The 22,636-nt window shown below is 43.0% G+C and overlaps 1 protein-coding gene across 1 annotated transcript in view; it reads left to right on the top strand.

Moving 5' to 3' along the window:
• DSCAML1 (DS cell adhesion molecule like 1) overlaps window positions 1-22,636 on the top strand; it is a 491,654-nt gene that overhangs the window by 348,385 nt on the left and 120,633 nt on the right. Inside the window, 2 exon segments of the mRNA XM_027857517.1 lie at window positions 15,963-16,241; window positions 21,761-22,036. Coding sequence (XP_027713318.1) covers window positions 15,963-16,241; window positions 21,761-22,036 — 555 coding nt within the window.

Below are 22,636 nucleotides of genomic sequence, written 5' to 3'. Positions count from 1 at the left end.
AATAGAAACTCTGCATCTACCCTCTTAGAACCAAACTAGCTAAGTTAAAAAAAAGGCTATTTACTAGAATGGTGACTATTGGGTGTTGAATTTTTTGGCCATGTGAAATCATGAAATCATTTTTACTAAAGATATGGAGGGGTTGCAGTCTGTGCCAATGGAGGTAGTATCCCTGCAGGTAGAATCACGAATCTTTTGAAGCATTAAAACATAATATACTAAGTATAGTTATACAAGATTACCACATAAAATTATTTATGTGATTTTTTTTAAGCATTTCTTTCCATCCAAATGAATGGATATTTTTGTCACCTTCATCTTTACCACTTCCCTTGTTCTTCAGAACTGGTATAAGTCATATAAAAGCCATATCTGGTGGGGATGGGTGGGGAGTATAATAACTGACATTTATATGGATCATTAAAGTTGGCAAGTGTTAAAAATATTATCTCATTTCAGCAGCAAATATTCCTACAAGTATATTGACCAATATACTTAAGTCAAGTCACTTAACCTCTGAATGTTCTAGGCAGTTCTCCAGGCAGCAGAGTGGATAGAGCATTGAACCTGGAGTCAGGAAGACCTAAGTCACTTAAACATTCTCTCAGCCTCAGTTTTCATCATCTGTAAAATGGGGATAATAATAATAGCACCTATCTCCCAGGGCTTTGCGAGGATAAAATGAGATAATATTTATAAAGCACTTTGCCAACCTTAAAGTGCTAAACGAATGCTAGCTATAAGGATGATGATGATGATTGATGATGGTGATGATGATGATGATGCTGAGAAGGTTACAACCTTCATTGGGAGAAGAAATTTCCCCATCCAGGAATTCCATTATGTGTGAAATCATAGGCCCAGTCTCCAAAGTTATATTGCATACCTTCGTTAAGGGCTAAGGAAAAAAGCAGCAAATATAGTTAGGAAGGATCATTTCCAAAAAGGCTTCCTGGAAGAGTGAGCATTAAAGGGAGATTTTGAAGGAGAAGGCCTCAGTTTCCCCCATCTTAACTTCCTGCAGAAAAGCCTTCCCTGCAGCAAATTTGCTACATTCCTCACCCTTATAAAAGGTCCACAGAACAATCACTAATTTTCATTCATTCATTCAATCATATCATTCCACTAGCATTTATTAAGTGCTTACTATAGAAGGCACTGGGCTAGATGCTGAAGATAAAAAAATCAAAAACAAAAATCAAAATGAAAACATCCCCTGCCTTCCAAGAGCTTACATTCTACTGTATAGAAAACCACTTGAGAATCATTTCTGTATTTTTACTAAGCCATGGTTAAAAATATTTTCTCTTCTGTTTCCTGTTATCCCTTAGAGCAGGATCCCCTGGAGAACAGAACAGGATATAAAACAAAGAGTCCTGCACCAGTAGCCAGGAGACTCGCCTTTTTGTTCTGGCCCAGCCACATACATGTCGGCTGTGTAACCTGGCCCTAACTCTCTCCCTGTCTGTAAGATAAGAGGTTTGGACTAGAAAACCTCTAAGGTCCCATCTATTGCTGACATTCTAAGTACTACTGGAGTCAGAAAGACCTGAATTTGGATCCCACCCCAGACACATTGATAGTGTGACCCCTTAGGCAAGTCATTTAATCTCTGTCTGCTTCCCAACTATAAAAGGAGGCTAATGAAAGTGCCCACCTCTCAGGGTTGTTGAGAATGAGATAATATTTATAAAGTACTTGGCACAGTGCCTGACGTATATAGTAAGTATTTAATAAATGTTTATTTCCTTCCTTTGTTTCCTTCCTCAGCCTCAGTTTTCCTTAGCTATAAAATGGGGTTAATAATAGTACTTATCTCACAGGGCTGCTGTGAGGATCAGATGGGGTAATATGTATGAAGTGTTTTGCAAACCTAAATGCTAGCTATATGAGGGACCCTCCATTTGAATCTCAATTCAAGTTGTCAGAAGCATGACTTCCTGAGCTTCTTTCTAATCTGCAGAGTCAGTTCAGACACACTACGGGTGAAGGAACAGCAACGCCTGGAAACAAAGTGCTGCTGATGCCAAAAGAGCACGGGTAGCACTGAGGGAATAGCGGCTTGATGTAGGGAGGAGAAAAGCGAGCATGCTCCCAGTTCCCGGCTCCCAGGCTGCCTCAAGAGGCCCAGGACCAGGGATGTGATCACTGAGCCCTGGGCAGACCACATCTGGGGGCCACCACACTCAGGAAGGCTGTTGACAAGCAAGAGAGTGTCCAGAGGAGGGGGAAGAGGAAGAGGAAGGATCTCAAAACCCCAAGAGCTTTGATTGAAGAAATAGAAGGAATGGGAGAAAAGAAAATTTCAGCATAGGGAGCTGTCCTAAAGTATTTGAAGGGCTGTCCAGTGGAAGGGGGATTTGATTTGCCTGCTTAGCCCCAGAGGGCAGAAGGAGGAGCAATGGGAGGAAAAGGCAGTGAAGCAGATCTAGGCTTCATTTAAGAGGAAATTCCCTTACAATTAGAATTTTTTAATAATGGAATGGACTGTCTCCAAAGGTAGTGAGCTCCCCATCCCTGAAATTCTTCAAGCAGAGGTTGAATGAATATTTGTTGAGATTAGCAACTCAGTAGTGGGGAACCGGTGGCCTTGAGGCCACATGTGGCCCTCTAGGTCCTCAAGTGCCACCCTTTGACTGAATCCAAACTTCACAGAATAAATCCCCTTAACAAAAGGATTTGTTCTGTAAAACTTGGATTCAGTCAAAAGGCCCCACCCAAGGACCTAGAGGGCCATATGTGACCTTGAGGCTGCAGGTTCATGACCCCTGGTAGGGAATTCCCTGTTCAAGTGTAAGTTGTACCTCTGAGGTCCTTTCTGACTTTTAGTTCTGTGACAAGGTCCCCTTAGCATGAGCATCTTCTTTGGGTCTGTAGTCCTATTATTAAATGTTACCTGAGAGGTTCACTACAAAAATTGTATATGTTGCTTAATGATGTTTTGCATTATATTTGCATGCCACTCACATAATATAGAAATAAACCTTCCAGGTCCAATTGAGTCAGGTATGGTGAACCCCACTAGGATAAACCCCTTGATGGGACTCTTCCTTGGGCCACCTGACCTTTCTACACATTGGGGTAGGAAGGGATTACCTAGTGCCTGTACCCCAGGGAAGATCCTTTCTTCTCCCCCTTTGTTATTGTGGGGGATGGTGATGGAGAGCTATTAATAATAATAATAGCATTTAAATAGTTCTTTAAGGTTTGCAAAGCACTTTACAAATGTTATCTCATTTGGTTCTCACAACAATCCTTTCAAGAAGGTACCATTTTTATCCCCATTTTACAGATGAAGAAACTGAGGCTGAGAGATTCAATGACTTGCCCAGTCAATCACACAGATAACAAGTATTTAACTCAGGTCTTCCTGGCTCCAAGCCCAGTCTTCTGTCTACTGTACCACCTACCTGGACTCTAAGGAAACCAGCAACTTGAGATAAGAGATGAGAAGGGAATATATGGGTAATGCAGGGACTCTGTTTTGATATATTGTGATAGGTTGATTTGTAAGTTTTCTCTCTTGGCAAAGATGCAACTATTACTAGGGCAGAGTGAGCCCACTCCTGAGTGAGTGCCCGCTCACTGACCACACTCCCTCCAACCTTCCTGTAAACCAAGCCACTTTCACTTTCCAATGATTCTTGCTCTCTCACAGGCTTAGTTGTCCAAAGTTCCTATGGTTTGGGCAACAAGTTAGCTATGTTGATATCTTCTGAGTTTCTAATCTTTTATTTGTGGAGGCCTAGCTAGCATGAATGCACCTCCTAGGAATGGGAAAGGGGCAGAGTACTTTCCTTCTTTGGCAACAGCAGATTGAATGGGAGAAGCTGCAGTGGTCTGAGCCCTCAGTCCCTAGAAATCCTCTCTCATGAGCAGGTATAAAGAAGGAACCTCAAGAGAGGCAAGAAAGAGAGTATCTGTCAGATCTATAGATAAGGGAAAAATTCATAACTGAAAGAGGAAGAGAGGGTTACAGAAGGTAAAATGGAAAATTTTGGTTATATAACATTAAAAAGTTTTTGTGCAAATAAACCAATTCAGCTAAAATTAGAATAGAAGCAGGCAAATGGGAAAAAATCTTTGCAGTAAGTTTCTCTGATAATTCTAAGCTATTTAGAGAATGGATTTAAATTTGTAAGAATAAGAACAACTGATAAATGGCTAAAGGATATAAATAGGCAGTTTTTAAAGTAAGAAAGCCAAATTATCAATAGCCATATGAAAAAAAGCTCCAAATTGCTAATAATTATAAAATTAAAAATTAAAACAACTCTGAAATTCTATCTCACAATCATCAAATGGGTAAATTTGGGGGGGGGGGGAGAAAAATGATAAGTGTTGGAAGGGCTGTGGGAAAAAACAGGTATCTTATTAATGCATTGTTGATTGAGCTGTGAACTGATCCAGCCATTTTGCAAGCAATGGGGAACTATGCCCCAAAAGTTAATACATACCCTTTGACCCAGTAATACCACTACTAGATCTCTACAAGAAGCTGTAACTTGCATAGTGGCCACACCCTGATAAATCATACAGACAGGCTAAACCAGGTTGAGGGTAGCTGACAGGCTTTGAACCCATCAATGAGTCAGGAGGATGCCTACTCCAAGCATGTGATGGATTTCTCCTGGTGGAATGGGCAGATGAGAGCTTGGTCAGACCTCAAAGACACCAAAGTCATCCACTGCATCCCAGGCCATCTCCAGTCATCCTGACTTTTGTCTTCCCAGTGGACTTCAGTGACTCTAGAAGAGGGTATGAAGCTGATATTTTGTGCAACTCTGCCTCACCTAAATCCAATTTACATGCAAGTCTTCTTGAAAAACAAAGGATCAACAATAACTCTCAAAGAGATTAAAAAAAAAGAAGACCCATATATGCAAATAAATATATAGACATATATATGTATATCTATACATATATATATATATCAGCTCTCTTTGTGATAACAAAGAATTGGAAACTATGGGGATGTCTATCAATTGGAGAATGGCTAAACAAGTTATGGTAATATTAATGTGATGGAATACTATTGCACTATAAGAAATGATGAAGGGAATGGTTTCAGAGAAAATGGGGATTTGTGTGAACTGATGCAAAGTGAATCGAGAAGAACCAGGAGAACAATTTTCATACAATCACAATATTATGGAGACAACCATCTTTGAAAGTCTTATGACCTCTCATCAACACAATGACCAACCATGATTCTAGAGGACTCATGATGAAACAGGCCACCTACCTCCTAATAGAAACATGATAAAGGGCAGATTGAGACTTAAAAAAAAAAGACCTGGTAAATTCAGCAATCTATTTTACTTGACTATATATGTTTGTAACAAAGGATTTTGTTTTTCTTGCTTTCTCAGTGGGGGTGGGAGGAAGACTAGGAGAGAGACAAGGTTTGAAAAAATTGTTGGAAAGAAAGGAACCTCAGATTTATAGCATCTTTTTTTGTAGTGGCAAAGGATTGGAAACTAAAAGGGTACCATGAGTTTTGGAATGGCTAAACCAATTACAACATATGAACATAATGGAATACTGTTGTGTCTTAAGAAATTATGGGGGCAGCTAGGTGGCACAGTGGATAGAGCACCTGCCCTGAAGTCAGGAGGACCTGAGTTCAAATCTGACCTCAGACCACTTGACACTTACTAACTGTGTGACCCTGGGCAAGTCACTTAACCGCAATTGCCTAATCAAAAAGTATTATGAAAAGGATAGTTTCAGAGAAACCTGGGAAGATTCATATGAACTGATGCATAATGAAGTGAGCAGAACCAGAACAGTTTACATAATAACAACAATGTTGCAAAGACTAGACAATGTTGTAAACAACTTTGAAAGACTTAAGAGCTCTGCTCAATACCATGATCAGCCACCATTCCAGAGGACTAATAAAGAAGCATGTTACCCCTCTGATCGACAGGCAATAGATACAAGATGCAAAATGCATCTTACAGATACAGAATGAGATGCACGTTTTAGGGCATGGACAAGGCAAGAATTTTTATTAACTATGCATGTTCATTATGAGAGTTTTTTCTTTCTTTTTCAATTGGAGGTTAAGAGGAAGAAAAATCAATACTTCTTCATTGACAAATTTAGATTAAACTTTTATAAAAAGAGAGAAACTTGAACAAGAAGGTCGGCACTCTAGAACCAGAAAATCTATAGCTAGAAGGAAATCTAGGGGCCACCCAATCTAACCCCGTCATTTTACAACCAGGGAAACTGAGTCTCAGGCCGGTTAAATGACTTACCCAGTATTACACAGCTAGCAAGGGGCAGAGTCAGGATTAGAATCTCTGTTCTCCAACTCCTGGGTCAATGCTCTTTCCCCCCTTCTACACTGTCTCCTATCCAAGGTTTTCTCTACTTCTTTGTAAGCATAGAGCTCTGCACCCCCAAGCTGGCATGGCAGCTGTCATTCTCCCTCTCCTGCTACCACTAAGCCTTCTCTGACCTCCACTTCTCTCAGATACACCTGGATCATCCATGCAAGCCCCCATTTTTCTTTGTTAACCTGAAACAAAGATTGGATTTTTTTTTAATTTTTATTCTGGTGAGGTTTTTTATTTTTTATTTATTTATTTTATTTTTTTACTGAGGCAATTGGGGTTAAGTGACTTGCCCAAGGTCACACAGTTAGTACATGTCAAATGTTTTGGTCTGAGGCTGGATTTGAACTCAGGTCCTCCTGACTTCAGGGCTGGTGCTCTATCCATTGCACCACCTAGCTGCCCCTTGGTGAGGTTTTTTAAAAAAGACTTTTGTTAATAGCTAAGGAAATGAGAAAGTAAAATTATATAATAGTGCAATGCAGCAAGCATTCATTAAGCACCTACAGCATGCAGAGCTCTATGCTAGATGCTAGGGAAGGTACATGTTTTAGATACGATGTAGTCTCTGCCCTCATGGAGCTTACAATCTAGTTGGCAGTATAACTCCATCACATTTTAAGATTTGCTATAAGAAGCAATATTATATGGTTGTTATAATAAGCAGCCTCAAGAAAAGGTCCTGGAGTCACCATCCTCTCTCAGGCTACCAGCCCTTTCCCTTTCTTTTCTTGCATATTCCAACAAATCCCAGTCCTAGGAATGTGACCCTCTAAAGCTAGGTGGATTTTTGTTTGTGTGTTTTTTGTTGTTGGCGAAAACATGGGATATACTAGTACAATGAGCTATGGTTTCCACCAACACAGGGCAGGGTCAACCTTTCACATTAGCCATCATAAGAATCTTCCTTTCCTGGACCTGCAGGTTCTACCCATCACCAACTCCCTACACAACAACGTATGCACCCCTCTCAGAATGCTGCTAGCCGTTTCTTGGAGGTAGAGCCATCTGTCTCCCAGTCCAGTCACTGGAACTGTCAATGCCCCATCCCCTCTGGCTGTCACCATGTACACTTCGCAGCATTTTACTTTTGCTCTGGAGTAATGAAAGAGGTTTCTTTCCCTTGGAATTTAATTTCACGCCTGAGACTCGGTGATTAATTCCCTCCTCCCCCCCTTCACCCCGCTTTCCATTCCTTCCTTGGCTGTCTTAACAGTCCCTTTGCTCGTGAATTTTGCAGTGTACCACTGAATTTGTCTATTTTGTATCAATTAAGCGTCATGCTGAGTAATTCTTCCAGGATACAGTATCCTACCAACTCTCTGTGGTCAGTGAGAAAAGAGGCCATGCAGTCTAAAGGGGAGGGTCCAGGGAAGAAAGTCGATAAAGGAGAGAGGATTGGATGCTCACCTAACCCTGAGTGGGGAGCAGGGAGAGAAGGGGGCATCAGACTTTTTTTCTGAAACATAACCAGAACCAGGTGCAATCAAGATGTTGTTCCAGGACACCAAAAGGAACAAGCATCCCTGAGAATATGGTTCCACCTTCTCCCAGCTGAACTAAATATGCCCCAGACACTACTATTCTTAGCCAGCTTTGGTCATTTCCCCTTTCTGAGACACCCCATAGTGTCAGGAATTTCTGTTACTTCCTGAGAAGTGTGGTGCAGCAGAAAAAAACTGTGTATCTGAACTTAGAAGTCCTGGGCTTACATGGGGGACCATGAGTGAGTCATTTCACTGCTCTGGGCTTCAGTTTCCACATCTGGCCAATGAGGAGGTTCTGCTAGATGGTCTGGAGGCTGTTAAATTATATGTTCTATACAATAACCCATATGTATGTATGTGAATATATATATATATAACTATCTTTATCTATAGATATATTCCCTTCCCTGTCCTTCCCTTCCCTGTCTTTTGCTTCCCTGCCCTTCCTATCCTCTGTTTCTCTCTCTCTCCATATATATATATACACACACACACATATATATACATACATACATATATAGACACACACATATATATGGCTTCTACTGTTGTTATTTAGTTATTTTTCAATTGTGTTCAATTCTTCACAACCCCAACTCCAAATTCCAAATAGTTTTCTTGGCAAAGATACTAGAGTAGCTTTTCATTTCTTTCTCCAGTTCATTTTCCAGATGAGGAAACTGAGGCAAACAAGGGTAAGTGGCTTGTCCAGGGTCACATGACTAGTAAGTGTCTGAGGCCAGATTTGAACTTAGGAAGATGGATTCTCCTGACTCTACACCTGGTGCTCTATCCCTATGCCACCTAGCTGCCCTTGATAGCTGCCAGCTCTAAATTTATGATCTATGATCTTTAAGGTCCTTTACAGTACCAGACTTTAATATCCCTTTCCATTGAGGATGAATGAGTTGTAACAAGTAAACAGCAGTAACACAGAGCCTACTATACAATTATTCATTGGTGACCAAAATTTAATAAAAGGTAGGTCCATCTTGGGTGTTATCCATGAGGAATCAATTACTCAGGTGCCCAGAGGACTTCATGAAACAATGATCCTAGCTACAAGGCTGTCTCATGGCATGGATCTGAAGGAATCCACCCATGTCATGATGCCTTCCCTTAATCATCAGTCTTGAAAATAGCTATTCACCTATTTATCCTGGATGAGTCACAATCTATAGTCAACAAGTGGTGAAAATGTGTTTGTCTTACTCTAGTTTCTTCTTGTGAGGAGAGCACATTGATGAACAGAGTAATGGAAAGAACATTACAGCAAAATTCAGGGTAACAGGAAGGACTCTGCTGATAACTAATTGCCTGAAATTGTATAGGCTACTTCTCTCTGAGCCTCAGTTTACTCACTTGTAAATTAAAGGTGTTCAATGTGATGATCTCTAAGATCTGTTCCAGCACTAACATTCTAAAGTTCTAAGGTGAATAATTTTATCGCCTCTAAAGAAAAATCAGTCCACTGTCCACCCAACCACCTTGATGGAGCACCTTCTATAGGTGGTGTCTACTCTGGGCTGAGGAGGAGGGGACACCAAGGAAGGAAGAAATCTGATCTCTGGCCTGGGAAAGTTCCAAGGATGATGAAGGAGTTAAGACCTACACCCAGGAAGACTCAGTCACACATATGAAGCAGTCTTTTGGTTTACAGAGTGTTTTTCTCATAGCCCTGTAAGATAGGTAGTATAGGTATGCTTGTGCCCATTTTACAGATGAGGAAATTGAAGTACAGAGGATTGAAGTGACATGTCCATTAGACACAGTTTATAGCCCTCAGAGTCAGGTATAGGGCATCCAATGATTCTATAGATAAGGGTAGATTAATGCAATCCATTCTCTGTTATCTGCATTGAGGGAGGAAGAGAGCAACGGCTTAGATATTCCCCTAAATCTTTTGATTTGGGAATGGACAAACAGTATGATATACCAGTGTCTAGCATACTGGGCTTGGAGTTAGGTGATAATATGAGTTAAAATGCCTCTGACACTTACTAACAGTTTATCCATTGTCAAATCATTGAACTCATCTAAACCTCAGTTTCCTCATCTATAAAATGGCAATAGTAATACCTGTAGTAGTACCTGCCTTGGGGAAGGTGAAGTTCAAATGAAATAATGTAGGTAAATTTCTTTGCAACCTTTGAAAGCCATGTCAGTGTCCCCTAGTATAATGACCTGAGTGGATTTCCCACATTCTGTATTCCTGATTCTGTTTCACTAATGTTAAAGCGAAGAAGTAGCCTCCACATGTACTAGGTGGGAGGAGAAGATTAGCCATGGTGGCAAGAACATTGAGCTTGGAACTCAAACACTTGGGGTAGTCTCAACTTCACTATTTACTAATTAGGTGACATTGGCTAAGTCCTATGCCTCTTTGAGCTTAATTTTCTTCCTCTGTAAAATGGGATTCATAGAATCATAGATATAGAACTAAACTGGCACCCAATTCAGCCCCTTAATTTTATAAATAAAGAAACCATGTCAGAAACAGTAAGGTAAAGTGCCTTGCACAGGGTCACACAGCTAGTAAGTGTCTAGGGCGGGATTTGAACCCTAAGTTTCCTGACTCCAGTTCCATTATCCTATATGCTATGCCATACTGCCTTTCATCAATCACAGTATTAGTGGTGGAAATGGTTTCAAAGTCCATTAAGTCCAACCCTTTTCCTAAGTCACAGACCCCCTCTATAACATAGTGAACAATTGATCACCCAGCCTCTATCTATAGAGCTGCAGTACTGGGCACATATGACACTGGGAGGGGAGGAAGATGACAGTTGGAACCAAAGCATAGTATTGTTGGGAGGTGGGAGTAGGAATGTCCTTACTGTTGCTATGAGCCACATAGCACCATAGGAGGTAGGACATAGCAGCCCACATGTATGCTTGATGACAGGTAGAAGTCATCTCTAATGAAAAGACTTTTAAACTGGGAGAAAGAAGACCTGGTTTGGAGTCTGAGGCCCGATAGCTACTTATTAACCATGTAACCATGGGCGCATCCTCCACCTCACAGAATCTTAGAATGTGAAAGTTGTCCATCTAGTCCAACGCATTCACAACAGTACTTCTCACTACAACATAACCAACAAGGACTTATCAAGACTCTTCTTGAAGACCACCAAGGGGGCAACCCAGGAGGGATGTAGCAGCCAAACACTCTCATGCAACTTTGAGGCTAGTCACCTCTTGAGGAAGCCCATTGTCCTCTTAGATAACTCTTATCACATAGATAGGAAGTACCTGAGGAGACATTTCAACCCAGAACTTCCTGCCTCCAGTTATATTATTCTTTAGCCTATGCCATATTGCCTTTCATCAATCATAGTATTAGAGGTGGAAGGAACCTCAAAGTTCATTGAGTCCCACCCATTTCCTAAGTCACAAACTCCTTCTACAACATCCTGAACTACTGGTCACCCTTTAGGAAGTTTTTCCTGATATTCAGCCTAAATTTGCCTTTTCACAGCTTTCATGCATTATTCCTAGTTCTGCCCTCTGGACCCACACAGAATAAAAATCTAAGCCCTCCTCCATGGGACAGCCTTTCAAATACTTGTGCACAGCCACCACGTCCCCCCTGAGGCTTCTCTTCTTTGGATGAAACATGTCCTGTTTCTTCAACTGATATTCATGACATGGACTCAAGGTCCTTCACCATCACCATCCCAGAATGGAATATCATCCTCCAAATGAGGTCTGATGGGGGCAGAGTATCACTTCTTTATTCCCAGCAATTATACCTTCTTTATGCAACCCAAGAATACCTTACCTTTTCTTTTTGCTGCCACATGACATTGCTGACTCACATTGTGCTTGTAGTTCATTAAAAACTTTGGGATCCATGTTCCACCCCCTCCCCCATCTTGCACTACTGAAGTTGATTGTTTGTGCCCAAGTGCGAGACTTTACATTAATTCCTCTTGAATTTCATTTTAGTAAATTCAGTTCAATGCTCCAGGCCGTAAAGATCTTTTTGGCTACTGACTATCATCCAATGTGTTAAGTATCCCTCCTAGCTTTGTGTCATCTACAAATCTGATGTGCACTCTAGCTATGCCTTTGTCCAAGTCATAAAAATATCGAACATCAAAGGGCCAAGATCTCAGAGGTACTCCACTGGAAACCTCCTGCCAGGTTGATGTTGAGCCATTTCAACTACTCTTTGAGTCCATCCAACCAGTCCTGAATACATCTAATTGTATAATTATCTAGTCTCTATCTTCACATCTTCCCCATAGTAATAGCATGAAATCCTTCATCAAAAAACTTTGCTAAAATCCAGGTGAAATATACTACAGAATCCCACTCATCTACTAATCTAGTAATCCTATCAGAAAAGGAAATGAGGTTAGTCTGACATGACCTCTTCTTGATGAATCTGTGCAGGCTCCTTGTAACTACTGGCACCCTTTCTACATGTTCACCAACAATCCCTATAATGATCATTTTAAAAAATTTTTCAGGACTTGAAGACAATTTAGAAACCTATAATTTGCAGACATTGTTCTCTTCCCTTTTCAAAAACACAGTCAATGCTTGCCCTTCTCCAATCTTGTATCATTTCTGTTTTCCATCTCCCCATCTTTCAAACATGGCTGATGGTCACTCCTTAATCATATAAGCCCTCTCTTTAATTCCAGAGGCTATGGCTCATTTGGGCTGGATGAACTTGAATTCCCAGAGTACACCTGGAGGCTCCCTTACTTTCTCTTTACTTATTTGGGAGCATCAATGCCCTATTGGTCATTTTTGCTCTGCCATGTCTGATGCAAAGGTCTTTCTCCTTGGCAGGAAAACCAGAAACAAAATAAAACTTAAGCAGTTCTGCCTTCCCTCTATCAACAGCTAAAAAATTCTTTCCCTTCTTTTATCCTCTTTTTTTCTTCTAATGTAGCTAAGAATAAATAAATCATCCCTTTTTATAGTCCTTGACTTTCCTGGACAGCCTTAGTTCATTTGGAATGTTAGAATTCCTGACATATTTTTACAGGTCAGTGCCATACTCATTCAGCCTTTTTTATGTGCTCTTGTTTTCATCTTCTATACATTTCTTTTTAAAATCGAAGTTAGTTGGTGAGTACCCCTTACATCCAGATTAGACTCTTTAGACAAATCTCATTTTTTCCTCCTCATTGGAATGGTTTCTCTTTTTGTCTTCAGAATTTCATTCTGGAGTCTCTCCCTTCTCTTTTGGGCTAACTTCCCCTATAGCATTTTGATCTATGGAATCCTGCCTATCTTTTCTCTGAGCCCTTCTAAATCTGTTTTCTAACATCTAGAGTGCATGTCAGACTATGAAAGCATCTCCTTACCTTCCCTATTACAAACCCTAGGAAGGAGGAACCACTTCCCTTCCTCTCCCTGCCCCAGGTTTCCATCATTTTCCACCCCACCAACCAGTTCTTCCTTATGAGTGAGAATGAGACCTGGAACAGAATTTCCCCTGTTGGTTCTTCCATCTGTTGGAGGATGAAATTATCACTAAGACTCTGTGTGTAAATTCCCAGGACCATCGATTTTAGAGCTAGAAGGAAACTTTGGAGGTCATCTGGTCCAACCCCCACATGAGGAAATGGAGGCTTAGGTGAAGAACCTTGCTAAATATCAAGTAATAAGTAACGGGACTAGGACTCAGATTCTGGTTCACCGCCACCCAATCCATCAGTCTTTCCACTACATTGCACTGCAAATGAGATAATATATGTGGAGCACTTTGTAAATCTGAAAGTGCTTTATAAATGCTAGCTCTTATCATGGGGATGGATGGGGGTAAAAAAAAATTCAGAGAAAAGTAATATTTTCAAAATTTTCTAAAACCAGTTTAATCTCCACCAGGGCTATAACCACACTGGAACCTTTTGTGAATAATATCCCCATTTGGGGATGTCTGGGCCCAAACTGGACTTCAGCATCACATCTACCCACATCATCATTCAAATTTCTATGTGTCCTGGAACTTTTTGGAGCTCTGTTAGTGCAAAATCCCTAGCATTGTGATCTTTAAAAGTAGAAAGGACTCCAGAGATCATCTGGTTCAAAATCTTCCTTTTACAAATGAGGAAACTGAGGCCCAGAGATATCCAAACGTATATAATCCATACCACCCATCTAGTACTTGGTAGTATATTATTTTGTTTTCATTCTAATCTTTTCATGTGTGAAGTTTGAACCTCAAACACAAAAACTCCCCATCCCACCCCCATGCCCTCAATTCCTGGATCCCCAAGGGAAGGAACTCTCTCAGTCACCAACCCACTATAAAGGAGAGTCCCTATCATCCTCATCATTCACAAGCCCAACAAAGAAGAGACACTTTCTTCTGGAAGCAGCTGCTTCCAGAGAGGATAGAAAATAAGAGAGCGACCTCTGTGGCTCACCAAATCAAGAACTGGGTCAGCTAGGTGGCACAGTGGATAGAGCACTGGCTGTGCAGTCAGGAAGACCTGAGTTCATATCCAGCCTCAGACACTTACTAGCTGTGTAACCCTGATTGCCTCAAAAAAAAAAAAAAAAAGAATCCAAGAACTGTAGAGAAGATAGTAGAGGAGGACAGAGGAATAGTTTCAAGTCAGGGCCCTCGGCATCAAGAGCCGGGTCCAAGGCCAGTGTAATTGGGGAGGAGTGAACTCACAGGGCCAAGCCCAGCAATATCACTTGGGCTGGTGGGAATTCCCCTGCCTCCTGATCTCTTCTCCCCTGTCTTTTTCTCTAGTTTCTTTCCAGCCCTCATCCCCACTTCCTTTCCTCTCTCCCTTTCTTTCTCCCTCCAGCTGTCTCTGTCTTGTTTTCCTTCTCTTGCCTTTTCATCCTGTTTCTACCAACAACAGTGATAATAATCCCTTCTACATTTTATTTAGAGCCAGGAGGTCACTAAGCTGGAAAGCAACTGGGAACTCATGGCCACAAAGAAGAAACGACATTGAAGTTTACAAGGTGTTTTAAAATACCTTGTTCTCCACCACAAGCCTATTAATCCCATTTTAGAGATAAAGAAATAAGGTTCACATAGCCAGTAAGTGGATGGAGCAGAGAAGAGAGGCCAAGACCCCTGCCTCCTCAGACTATTGTTCACCATCTTGCCTCTCTGTGTGTCTCTTTTTCCTTGTAAAATTTTCATTGATGTATTTTGTTCTTTATATCACCTTCACTTTCCCCTACTCCACTCAGGGAGTTGTCCTTTATTAAAAAAAAAAAAAAAGAGAAAGGGCAGAAAAAGCAGTTCACTAAAACTAACCAATAATATCAACAGGGCAGCTAGGTGATGCAGTGGATAGAGTACTGGTCCTGGAATCAGAAAGACTCATCTTCAGTAGTTAAAATCTAGCCTCAGATACTTAACCCCCTGGGTGCCCTGGACAAGCCACTCAACCCCGTTTGCCTCAGTTCCCTCATCTGTAAAATGAGCTGGAAAAAAAAATAGCAAACTATTCCAGTATCTTTTCCAAGTAAAACCCAAATGAGATTACAAAGAGTTGAACACAACTGAACTCAACTAAGTCTGATAGCATATGTTGTTTCCCACACTCATAGACCTCCACTTCTGCAAAAAAGAGACTAAGATGCGTTCTCGTATATGTGTATACCCCTGGACTTCTAATTGCTCTCTCTCCTTTGGAATTATCTTTTTTTCTCACCCCTGAATTCTATTTTTTTTGTATATTATCCCATCATAGTCGATTCACACCCATGCCCTCTGCCTATGTACACTCTTTCCAACTGCCCCAATAAAGAACAAGTTCTTGGGAGTCACAAGCATCACAGGTAGGATGTAAACAGTTTAACCTTGTCGAATCCCTTATGATTTCGCTTCCTTTGGAATTATCTTGCCTTCTGACCCAAGGCCTTTGGGCTCTGGGTCTAGCCTGGGCCAGGGGAGAGGGGCCATGCCAGAGGTGGACTTGATGTGGTGGGAATAACACAGGTACTTTCTGAAGTGTTTTCCCAAGAGCTCCCTAGGTGTGACACTACACAAAAGTGAATTATTATTATTATTATTATTGTGTGTTCAGAATCTTTCCTTTAGATCACTATGTGGCCTCTGGGCCTTGGTCTAAGCCCCAACCCCTTCTCTACTCCTTCATCTCCCAGCTAGTGTTACTAATCCTCTTTTTCCTTACAGACCCAGCTGAATCAACCCCCACCATCCTTGACAGCTTCCACTCCAGGGAAGTGAGGGCAGGCCAGACGGTGGAATTGCCCTGCACTGCCTCAGGCTACCCTGCCCCAGCGATCAGGTGGCTCAAAGATGGGCGGCCCCTCCCCACAGACAGCCGGTGGACCAAACGCATCACAGGGCTGACCATTAGTGACCTGCGGGCTGAGGACAGCGGCACCTACATCTGCGAGGTCACCAATACCTTCGGCTCAGCTGAAGCCACAGGCACCCTTACAGTCATCGGTGAGTGCCCATGAGTTCCCAGCACCAGATCTACATAAGCTCCCAGGTTCAGAACTCCATCCTGGAACTCTCCCCCAAAGAATATTGAGAGCGATAATGCCCCCATGGTACTAATAGGGATTTTTTTCTAGTCGACTTTAAAATAACCTGTTTTTCCAACCAAGAAAGACAGCCAAAGTGTACTAGGCTTCTTTCATTTTTGTCTTCGAAGCTCTAGCACCTAGCACCATGTCTGGCATATAGTAGGTGCTCAAAAACTGATTGTTTCATATCTATTCCTTAGGACCAGATAGCCTAGCCTCCTCAGAATGTCCCTCCTCTGTTAGGAAAGTTGTTTCATGCTGTTATTCCGTGTAGATAGGGTCTACATTAGGGGAAATAATATTAATGCCTATTCAAGTCACTTGGATATGAGACAATGTCTCTCTCCCTCTTCTTTCCTCCACCTCATCCCCTTCCCTCTGCCAAATAATGGACTGTTCATATAAGAGAAAGAATCAAGCAACCTCAGGAGCTAAAAAGGAAGGAGTCTGTGTGTAGAGTCCTAATGGGCTAATTGTGGCCCTACTTGCCATTTCCCAGTGTGGGACAGAAAAAAGTGCAATGACTGATTGTACCTTATCCATTCATCCATTCATTCATCCATCCATCTATCCATCCATCCATTCATCCACTATTCATTCAGTAAATACTTATAAAGTGCCTTCTATAAGCAAGGCACCAAGCTGGGTGCTGGGGATACAAAAATAGATCCATCACAGGCTGCATTCTTAAGGAGCTTATGATCTAATAGGGGGAAATGCATGGAAATAAATTACCATGTGGTATGGTATAAAAAGTATATTTGGAATTAGAAGATCTCTAATCATATCCTGGATCATCTATTTAATACCTGTATGACCTGGGACAAGTCATTTAATCTTTCTAGCTCTCAGTTTCCTCATCTGTAAAATTAGGATATTGGATTAGATCAGTGGTTCTCAAATGTTTCCATAGCCATTCCACAAGAATTTATCAAGCACCTACTATGTACCAGGCACTGTGCTAAGCACTGGAGATATAAAGAATGGCAAAAGATACTCCTTGCTCTCAAAGAGCTCCTAGTCTAATGAGGAACATGAAAACAGCTGTGTACAAAAAAAAGCTATATACAGGATAAGTTGAAGGATAATCAATAAAGGGGAGATATTAGCATTAAAGGAAATCAGGAAAGCCTTCCCCTAGAAGGTGAAATTTTAGCTGGGCCTTGAAGGAAGCCAGGAGGCAGAGATAAGGAAAGAGAACATTCAGGGCATGGAGGATAATAACCAGGGAAAACGTCCAAAGTCTAGAGATTGAATATGTTGTGCAAGTGGCCACAAGAAGGCCACTTGTGTCACTGGATCACAGAATATGTAAGGGGGTGAGGGGATAAGGAGTGTAAAGGCTAGACAGGTGGTAGGGAAGCAAGTTATGAAGGGTTTTGAATACCTAAGAGAGAATTTTCTATTTCACCTTGGAGGTAATAGAGAGCCCCTGGAGTTTACTGAGTAGGGAAGTGACATGGTCAGACCTGTGCTTTAGGAAGAGACAGCTGAGTGGTGGATGAACTAGAACTGGGAAAGACTTAGAACCCTTCAGTTGAAACAAAACTTTGGCAAAAACCTTGTAGTAAAACCTTGAAAATTATTCTGGTTAATGCCTATTAACAAAAAACATAAGGTTCATTTAAGAAGCAAACATTAGGGTGTTTCAGGATTCCTTACAGCACAGTTTGAGAAACATTAAATGAAGCAAATGACCACTAAAGTTACCTCCAACTCTCTCTTATCCCATAATATAAGGGGAAGTGGGATACATATCAAGGAGAGGTCAGGGCAAACTGGGATTTGGAGGGAAGGCAGGTTGGAAAGACAAGGAGATGACTTCTAAGTTGGGACTTGAAAGGGAGGTTTTCCAACAGACAAAGATGTATTTTTAGGATCCATCTCACACATTGGAGTGGAGGGTATCAAGATAAGTGAAAGTTGGGCAGCTCGGTGGCACAGTGGATAGAGCACTGGCCCTGAAGTAAGGCGGGCCTGAGTTCAAATCTGGCCTCAGACCAAACAGTTGACACATACTAGCTGTGTGACCTTGGGCAAGTCACTTAACCCCGATTGCCCCACTAAAAAAAAACAAAAAACAAAAAAACAAAAAAAAAGATAAGTGAAAACACAGAAGCATCCACGTTGGTGTTACTTTCCTAAGTAAAGAAGGAAATTGGCCAGGTGGGGTATCACACATTTGTAATCCCAGCTACCAGGGAGGATGAGGCTGGCAGATCTCTTGAGCTCAAGAGTTCCGAGCTACAATCGACTATGATTGGGTGTCTACACATGAATTCAACCAATATGATGAGACCCCTGCAAAGTGTGCAACACCAGGTTGCCTAAGGAGGGGAGAACTAGCCTAGGTCAGAAGTGGAGCAGGTCAAAGCTTCCATGCCAATTAATAGTGGGATGGCGCCTTCGAATAGCCCCCGCACTTCCAGCTTTGATGACATGGGGAAGCCAGTCTTTAAAAAAAAAGTAAAAGAAAAGGAAATTGATGAGCCACCCTTTGTGTGCACATGCATAGAACCCTGAGCAAAGAGAAAAAGTGGTCACCTGAGGTATGAGTGAACCTGCTCATTGCTAACTAGGCTACCAGACCACTAGCATCTGACTCAGTCTCTTTTTACATTGAGTAAGAGATGGTTTAGCATAGTAAGAAAAGTACTGGATTGACAATAAGAAATCTGCCAGTAATCAGCTATGTGACCTTGATAAAGGTCTCCTCTCTCTAGGCCTTAGTTCAGTCATCTGTAAAACTAGGGGCTCGGGCTAAAGGATATGTAAGGTTCTTCCTTCGGAGTGACTGAGAGTCTGTGTATTCCTGGCTCTCCAGAAGTTATGGGGATGAGTCAGGATGGGGATTTGGGAGGGTGATACAGAGGGGAGTGGGACATGTGCCTAGTGGGCTGTGTGGGAACCTGCCATCTCTATACTTTCTCAGGATATGAGGGGTGTGGAACAGAGGTGACCTGAGCCCTTGTGCATGCATTCTTCCCAAGGGCAACATAGGAGATTGCATGTTCAGAATTGAAGAGGTGGTAGGAGGAGAGCTCCCAGAAAAATGGGGTCCCATTCAGGGAATGGGCCATTTTAGGAGACAGAATGTCTCAGAAAGCTCTTTTCTTGCCCTGGCTTTCCTTCTACCATAGCTGAGGGCGTAGATATTTTTCAGCCCCCTTCCCTCCCAAAGATGGTGCCCATTCCTTGGCGTGGTCTAATGATCTGCTCCTCCAGGGATCAAGCTCTATAGCCCAAGATCAATCCCCCCTCCCCTTCCTCAGGCTGCACAGGGAGCTCGAGTGTGATATTATCTATGGTAGTACTGTGGCAGAGCTGTCCCTGCTAAGATTTATAGTGTGATTGGAAGAGCAGACAACAGTCCCCAGCAAATCAACCCCATGTGTTGAGAACGACAGTAAGTGATGTAAATGCTTTGGATGAAATGCTGAAAGTTCGATATTAAGGTGCCTTGTGTTTCCTGTTGGGACCTGAGCTGTATTAAATAAGCCTGAGACATGCAAGCAGCAGAAAGATGGATTGGGGTTTGTGGGTGAGAGTGAGATTTAGGTTTGGTTTAATGCATCCTCCCCCAGAGCATCACTGGACACATAGTCACCAGGGACCTTCCATTAAAGCCTGGGTACCACCTCCTAATGGCTAAGCAGAGCCAGGCTCCCCCTCCCTTCCTGAGCTCATGTGCACAGGGGCACATACACACTCAGACCCAACCATCCAGGTAGAGCAATAGAATGCCAGAGCTTCTGCCAAAAAAAGAAAGAAAGTTCTTAGGTGCATCATCCCAAATGGAAGAAGGCCAGGGAATCTCCATTCGCTGATGAAGCTCGTAAACACTGACTCATAAATCCAGGGATCCAGCTAGGGGTGAAGGGGTTGGGCAGTGGGAGGGGGGAGAAGCAACATACCTGAGTGTGGGTAACTGTTGCAGGGGTCCTAAACCCTGGCCTAAGGCACATGTGCACACACATATATTCAGAGATACAGACATTTACTCAGATCTTGGCACGTGTGTGCACAGCCAACCAATCTATATCACCTCCTCCATGCTAAGACACTGATATTCATGCGTGTACAGGACAGAAGATCTTTCCTGAGCAACCTGCTTCCTAAAGTGACTGTCTCCACAGAGTAGACCATCACTCTCTTGGCAGCCTCTCTTAGACCATGTATACATGCAAACACATTGTATACATGCAGATACAGACACGTGCATGCATACAAGCATACCCTCCCCCATCCTAACAGCCAAACATACATAAACATGTACATGTATGCACACCCATATATGGATACCTACACATACCACATCTGATCATGCAAGCACACATGGCTCTTCTCTAAAGTCGGGGCTATGTCAAGGGGCTGACCCAGGTGGCCATGGTAGAAGGCATTGGATGAGGACATTCTAGCTGATCCACCACACCCAGGCATCGTATCAGCTGGTTCTAATGTCTACTTACTCCTCCCTGACAATGCTTCTTTGCCAAGTTCAAGAAAAAGAAAGGAAAGTTTGGGGAACTGCTCTTTCTTCGGGTGGGTGGGTTTGGGAAGCAGGCACCAGGGCAGGGAATTATGACAGACAAGAATCTGACACCTGCTTCATTGTGGAATGACATTTCCAGGCAGCTGGGCAAAGGCCCCAGGCCAGGATGAGTGGCTAGGGGAGTCAGGCCTACTCTGAGCTCTCTCCCATTCCCCCAGGTAGCCATACCACCTCCTTCTACGGTGAGCTGCGACATGCAGGACCCATAGCTGTGTGTTCTCTGTAGTAAAGGACCCCAGGACGGGTTGAGCCCGAGGGAAATAAAAAGCAAAGAGACCTGAATAGTAGCAGCACCGGGTTGGGGAGAGGAGGAGGAGAAAGAAAGAGGGGATCAAGGCCACCATCACTCTGTCTTGGTCCAGCCTCCTTAGAACGCGTCCAGTCTAGTTGCTGGAGGTAATTCCAACTTATTTACATAGCACAAATGGTGTCAGAGCTGAAGGAATCATCTCCATGGACATTCAAAGCACTCCCTCCTCATTTAGCTAGAGAGGACTGAACCTCTGCTCGGGGAAAAAAAAAAAAGAGGGTATGAATCATAGACTCACAGAATAGCAGAGCTGGAGGGAGCCTTAGAGATCACATAATCTAGCCCCTTCATTTTACAGAGAAAGAAATTGAGGCACAAAGAGGTTAAATGATGTTCCAAGAATCACACATTTAGTGTTAGAGGAAGAATTTGAATCCAGATCTCTCCTGACCCAAAGTCACTGTTCTGCCTTTAAGTGACTTGTCTGAGATCACATAACCAGACAGTGGCAAAGCTCCAACTCAAACCCAGGTCTCCTGACTCCCAAGGCCATGCTGTTTCCCCTACACCGCCAGCAGTAAGCCTTTTTTTCTTCTCTTTCTCCCTCCTCCCTCCTTGGCCCACCCCGGCCCAGACCCCCTCCATGTGACCCTGACGCCAAAGCAGCTGAAGACAGGCATCGGCAGCACCGTCATCCTGTCCTGTGCCCTGACGGGCCCCCCGGAGCTCACCATCCGCTGGTACCGCAACACAGAGCTGGTGGTGCCGGATGAGACCATCTCTATCCGCGGGCTCAGCAACGAGACCCTCCTCATCACCTCCGCCCAGAAAAGCCACTCCGGGGCTTACCAGTGCTTCGCCACTCGCAAATCCCAGACGGCCCAGGACTTCGCCATCATTGTTCTGGAGGGTGAGCAAGTGGAAGGGAAGGGGCTGAGAGAGTAGTCAGGGAACCACCTCCACACATACCCTCCCACGCCTCAGCCACTCCCTGGGGCAAGCCCTACCTCGTGATGGCCTCTACCCATAGAAAACAAAGCCCCCTAGCCGAGACTGTCTCACCCACCACCTATCACAGTGCCTGAAATTCCACCATTACAGTGATTCATTCCTTGGGGTTCTAAAAGCTTTTTATCTTCAAAATCCCCGTTGAAATGCAACTAGTCTCCCCTGGTTTCTTGGGATCAATAGTTCTTGAAGCTTTTTATCAGCTCTCACCTTAGGGAGGATTAGTTGACAGCTAGCTGAGAGCGAGGACACAGGATAGGGGTGGGGGGAGCATCAGGAGGAAGGAGAGGGTTGTGAAAGGGGAGTGGGAAGATGCCTGATGCACCCACTTCCCAGTTCTGCACAGAGCCAAGCCTACTCTGGGGATGCCTACCAGTGACTGCCAGGGGCTAGCTCCCTCAGGGTTAGGCAGTGACCTCCCCTGGAGTGTTCATGGGATGCTGGAGACAGAGCTAGCATTTGTGTTACGGTGCCTCACAAAAAGCGTCTCACATACATTATC

This window comes from Vombatus ursinus, unplaced genomic scaffold (assembly GCF_900497805.2).
Source record: "Vombatus ursinus unplaced genomic scaffold, bare-nosed wombat genome assembly UNPS02012156.1, whole genome shotgun sequence".
Classification (NCBI taxonomy): domain Eukaryota; kingdom Metazoa; phylum Chordata; class Mammalia; order Diprotodontia; family Vombatidae; genus Vombatus; species Vombatus ursinus.
Note: the sequence above shows the minus strand (reverse complement) of the source record. Positions and strands in the feature narration are given on the sequence as shown.